We start from the raw sequence: 5,505 nt of genomic DNA on the forward strand, positions 1-5,505 counted from the left end.
ACACATAGAGAATTTCTCGAAGATTTAATTAATAGATTATCTTATTTAAAGAAAAATGCGAAGGAAAATCTTCAGAAAGCTAAGGAATCTTCTAAACAATATTACGATAAACGTGTAAAACCTTTGATATTAGATTCGGGAGAATATGTTTATGTATTGCATGAAACAATTAGAACAGGTAGCAAAAAATTAACGGATCAATATGAAGGTCCATTCGAAGTAATACGTCGGATAAACGATGTCAATTATGAGATTAAAAGAGGCAGGCGTAATCAAATTTTACACATTAACAAGTTAAAACGCGCATATTTTCCGTTACAGGATGATTCGGATGACTAATACAGAACTGGTAGAAACTTTCGTTAACCAACCACTTGAACGATTGGCTGGGATATATTTTGAAAATTTGGCGGACCTACACATTTTTAGGGACCATTGGAAATTTATAAATTATGTTAATCTTACACCGTTAGAAGAAAAAGAAAAAGTATTAAAATTTTATTTAAATAAAATTGATCTCTTATGTTATAGTAAGTACGGATACGATATAACATGCTCAGGATTGCAAGAATTAGAACGCTTACAGCGGGGATTGGCAAGCCTAAAGGCTGATAGGGAAACCATTAACGATTTAATAGGTCGATCTAATAACATAAAAGACGAACATAGATGGAAACGGGGCGTTTTTGATTTTGTTGGTCAAATAGCGAAAATTCTTTTTGGTACATTAGACTCATCCGATGCCGAATATTATAACGAACAGATAGACCTTGCGTATAATAATTCAAAACAAGTAACGAACTTGTATAAAAAACAAATAAGTATTATTCAAGCAACCATAGGTAATTTTTCAAATGCCTTTGCGGAAAATAACCAAAAATTTAAAGAAGTAGATTTTAATATAGGAGAACTTCACAAACTTATATTAAAAGGAGAAGAAAAAATAAATGAAGCACAATTAAATACTATGGTTAATTCATATCTAATAGAATGTTCTGAAATGTTACTTGAATATGGATTAGAATTAGAAATATTAACTGATGCTATTTTATTAGCACGTCGAGGGTTAATTCATCCAAAAATTCTTACGCCCAAAGAATTGTTTAATAATTTAAAAGAGACCCGTTACGCAGTAAATGATAAACAGTTACCCGTACCTTTGGAACCTGATCAATTTACTAATCTAATAGACGTTAGCGATATAAACATATTTTATAAAAATCACCGATTAATTTATGTTATCGAAATACCTCTAATCGAACAAAACAACTTTATTTTATATCATGTGATTTCGTTACCAATCAAGCAGGGCGAGAGGGGCATTTATGCATTCATAAACCCTATTTATACTTATTTAGGTCTTAGATCTGATAAACAATTATATACTCATTTAACAGAACGCGATATTGATAAATGTAAAAAGATTAATAACGTAATGATTTGTAAACAAACGGATTTGCTATACCAAGTCTCAGCGATTCATAATTGTGAATCAGAATTATTGAAGTCAGCCAGATTAGAGAGCATATTAAAAGAATGTGATGTTCGAGTTATGAAAATTCACAACACAGTGTGGTATCAATTAAAAACTACGAATTCTTGGATATACACAGCTCCTCGTAACGAAACTCTTCACATCTTATGTAAAGACAATAAGCCGCGACAAACACAATTATTTTCAACCGGACTTATTAAGCTTTCCGCAGATTGTGATGCTATTTCTGATAATGCATTGTTACGCAGTCAAACCATAGGCGCTATAAATACTATCGAAAAGGATTATATTCCCGATGTTAAATTAAATACTAGTAAATTATGCGAAGATCTCAAGAAACATAACATAAATATTTCAGATATTCACTTATTAAATATTGGTAAAACTCCTAATTTAGACATGCAAGTGTTAAAAACCGCAAGCTCCGCTCTAGATGAAATTTATAAAGAAGCAGAAGAGTTAGGCAAACATCATCGTACTCAAACTCTGTACCATAAAGTTATAGGATGGTTTTACTATGTAATATATACCATTGCAGGCCTAGTAATTTTATATATAATTGCAAAATGTTCATTAATAACAAAATGTATCGACATTTTTAAACTATGTTGCGTACCAAAAGAAGGATGCGTTCAGTATTTTTATAAATGTTTCAACAATAATGTTACAACTCGTCATAATGACCCGCGACACGTAGTGACTTTCACCGCAGTACCTACGGCAGATGAACTTTTTCAGAACGACGAAACTGAAAAATGTGAAAAGAATAGTGGAAGGCGTCGATCTCGTTCCCGTAATAGCCGACTTACAAATTTAATGTAATTTTATTGCGTGCGATTTTAGTATGTAAGACCATATATTAGTCTTAAGGTTTCAATTTTAATTTCATTTATGTATCAATCTGAAATGGTGTAACTGTATTATGTATGAACATTAATAGATTAAGTTATCATGTCACCGTAATCGTAATTCGCTAGATTATAAGAATTTGTCAAATCAAGAAGGATCTTTAATTTAAGGGGGAAGGTGTTACGTGCCTAGACACGATAAAAATTCTCTTCTTTAAAATATTTCTATCTAATCACTCTGTACAAACTATGTCTTAAAACTATCCCGATGTGTCATACCAGATCCTTACTTATTGATAACCTTTTCTATCTACGGTCTTTTTAAACTTAATATTTGTCTGTTTCCTCGTCCTGTAAACATCCTGCATCCCACCTAAACTATTCTTTATGACATAGATATCAATTATCAAATTCTCTCCTTTTTAAGAAATCAACCAATAGCTATTTCCGCCTTACGAGCACTTCCTATGATTGGACGATGCTAACTTATTCCGACTTTAATATAAGGATCCCTCTCGATGATTAGAGTCAGTCTCTGTACTAAACCACTAGAAGTTAGACGAAAGTCTGTAAAACGTTAGAATAAAATACTTTAAAATACCAGTGCGATCTATCTCTCACATTACGTGCATCTCACACGTAACATAACGCGGAATAGCCTGCTGGCAAAGACTCGCGGGTTGTCTCGCGATCACTATTACGTCGCGCCCGATTTTGCCTAATGCACTTAATTGAATCGTTGGGCGATCCCGAATCACGCGGGAGAACGGATTCTCGCACGTCCGTCCTCTCTGCAATGTCAATGCAGACTTTTTTACGTTCGCACGCAGAGCCCCTTGCTTTCCATGCACTCCCCTCCACGGCGTTTCCCGATTGGCTAATTAGTTGCTATCTCATGCGTCTCCGCCAATCGGCGAACGTCGAGAGGTTATCTCACTTGCATTCTCTATTCGTTTCGCTCGCACACCATGGGGTCGCATGCGCGATGCGCTGCCATGGTGCTTACTGACTTATGGTCAGTTTGTAGGCTAAACATAAAGCCTCAGGTATGTTCGAGGTTGCCTTAAGGGCTTAATTTCCTCGAATCTCTTTTCGATGTATTTTGCAGCGTTCAAAACTCAAATTTATAATCAAAATAATTAATTCGGCGTTGGGATATTGTCCATTATACGCCTTTGTCGAATAACGTAAAATTCACTCGCACCTGAGCCCCTATAAATTTGGCCTTGTGTTTACGCTTGAAATTAACAAAAATAATCACAAATAATGAAATGACAAGCCAAACAAACTATAATTATCCCGCCTAAGCTGCGGTTGAATCGTAAACTTCCCAGATGACCATCGCTATATTATTCGGTCGTTCCGAAGTTGTAATTATAATGAAAATGTGATAATTAATATCTAACCACTGTATTCTTAAAAACAGGGCAATGGAATCAGGTATCTCGATGGTTATCTGCTCTGAGATGCGTCTCGTGTACATAATAGCGGTCTCGTTAGTCCCGTCTCTGGGCGCCCTAACCTATACCTGTCACTTTGGCTGCTGGTCGGTTGCCTATCCTACAGGGTTCTTCCTTGGCTCGCGTTCGGCTAAGTTGAATTATAATACCTGTATTTTATTACAGTTACGAATATTTATCTAAATATATATGAAGAAATAAATGAATATATATACAGAGTGTTTGGTAAAGATTTATGCAATTTTTGCATAAGTTTTATAAGCATTTTATAATGTGAGCATCGTCCACGTATTTTAGGAATGCACTTAGACAGAATTAAGATATATTGTTATTAAGCATAAAACTACTTATCATCTACGGAATGCACTTACAGAGGATTAGAGATATACTCCTAATGTATATTTTCCATTATTCTGTTTTTAAGAAGTACTTTACATTGTTCTCCTCTGAGTGTATGGAATTTCCCTTTTTTTTCTAGTAAACATAATACGTCATTCTACCCATATAAATAGGGCACCCTTCGACGACAGGGTCAGTTCTCTCAGTTAATAGTTCACAGTACGTAGTACTCAGAATCACGTAGTTATAAGTAATAATTGTAAAAATTTGTGAAATAAAGTTTTTTTTATAAGAAGAAAAACGACGATTCTTACAATTGGTGGCAGCGGTGCGGGATAATTAGCAAATAGTGAAAAGTGCTTTTACTTCGAGGACAATATACTAGTTGCACTAGTTACCTCCGAGGAGGACCCGAAGATTATCCTGCTGTATCGAACTCAACGGGGACAGACTGGCGTGGACAGAGTACAGAGGGGTAAGAGAAATAATTGCCTCTGAAACGGAATCAAGCGAGGGTAGCAATATTCTAGAGTCAAGAATTTTCGTTACCGCTCCAATGTCGCGCGCACAGAGTCCTAACCGCGAGCAAACGCTCACTTTCAACATATTAACCGACAAAATGCTCGAAATGACAGACGCAATAAGAGAACTCAAAAATCAAATAACGGAAATTAAAATAAACGGACATACGAATCAAATTCCATTGCAAACGACAAGAGAAGAGACTGTTGAACCTGAAAACATTATAAAAAATTACAATAAAGTTATGCAACTAATTCCGGAATTTGATGGAAATAATGTGGAAACCTTTATAAACCACATACAAACAGCAGTAAAACGATTAGCAGTCGATCAACATGAGCTGCTTCTCTGTAGCATTGTGGCACAGAAACTCACGGGAAGAGCAAAAAACTCAATTAGAACAGACACTACGCCAAACTTTCCACAGTTTTACGAAAAACTGAGATATCTTTACGGCAAAGCACAGAATATCTCCGCTTTAGAGGTGCAAAGAGACACCTGCATCCAACGTCAGAGCGAGTCCATCGATGAATTCATAAATAGATTTCTTCGCATACATGATGAAATCATTCACGCAGTAAATTCACAGGGCACTGGCATCGCAACTATTTGTGTACAGGAACAGCTATACCAGCAGAAAGCTGTGGAAGTGTTTCGCCGCAACGTAAAACCTGAGATTGGTGATCATTTGTATTGTTTTGAGTTCAGCCTGCTCAACGAGGCATTCTCCAAAGCGAGAGCCTTCGAGGGAGAGCTCCGACTAAGAAAAATGCGAATGCAACGCTATGAATCTTCAAAAAGATTCTCTCAAGAAAAAACACGGTTTCAACCCAAGGAATGC

The 5,505-nt window shown here is 35.8% G+C and overlaps 1 protein-coding gene across 1 annotated transcript; it reads left to right on the forward strand.

The window, feature by feature from the left end:
- Window positions 1–286: 286 nt before the first annotated feature.
- On the forward strand, window positions 287–4,443 carry LOC118648665. The gene has a single exon (XM_036295020.1). The coding sequence runs from the start codon at window positions 323–325 to the stop codon at window positions 2,315–2,317; it is 1,995 nt and encodes a 664-aa protein (XP_036150913.1). The 5' UTR covers window positions 287–322; the 3' UTR covers window positions 2,318–4,443.
- The last annotated feature ends 1,062 nt before the right edge of the window (window positions 4,444–5,505 follow it).

Source organism: Monomorium pharaonis, unplaced genomic scaffold (assembly GCF_013373865.1).
Source record: "Monomorium pharaonis isolate MP-MQ-018 unplaced genomic scaffold, ASM1337386v2 scaffold_58, whole genome shotgun sequence".
NCBI classification, from domain to species: domain Eukaryota; kingdom Metazoa; phylum Arthropoda; class Insecta; order Hymenoptera; family Formicidae; genus Monomorium; species Monomorium pharaonis.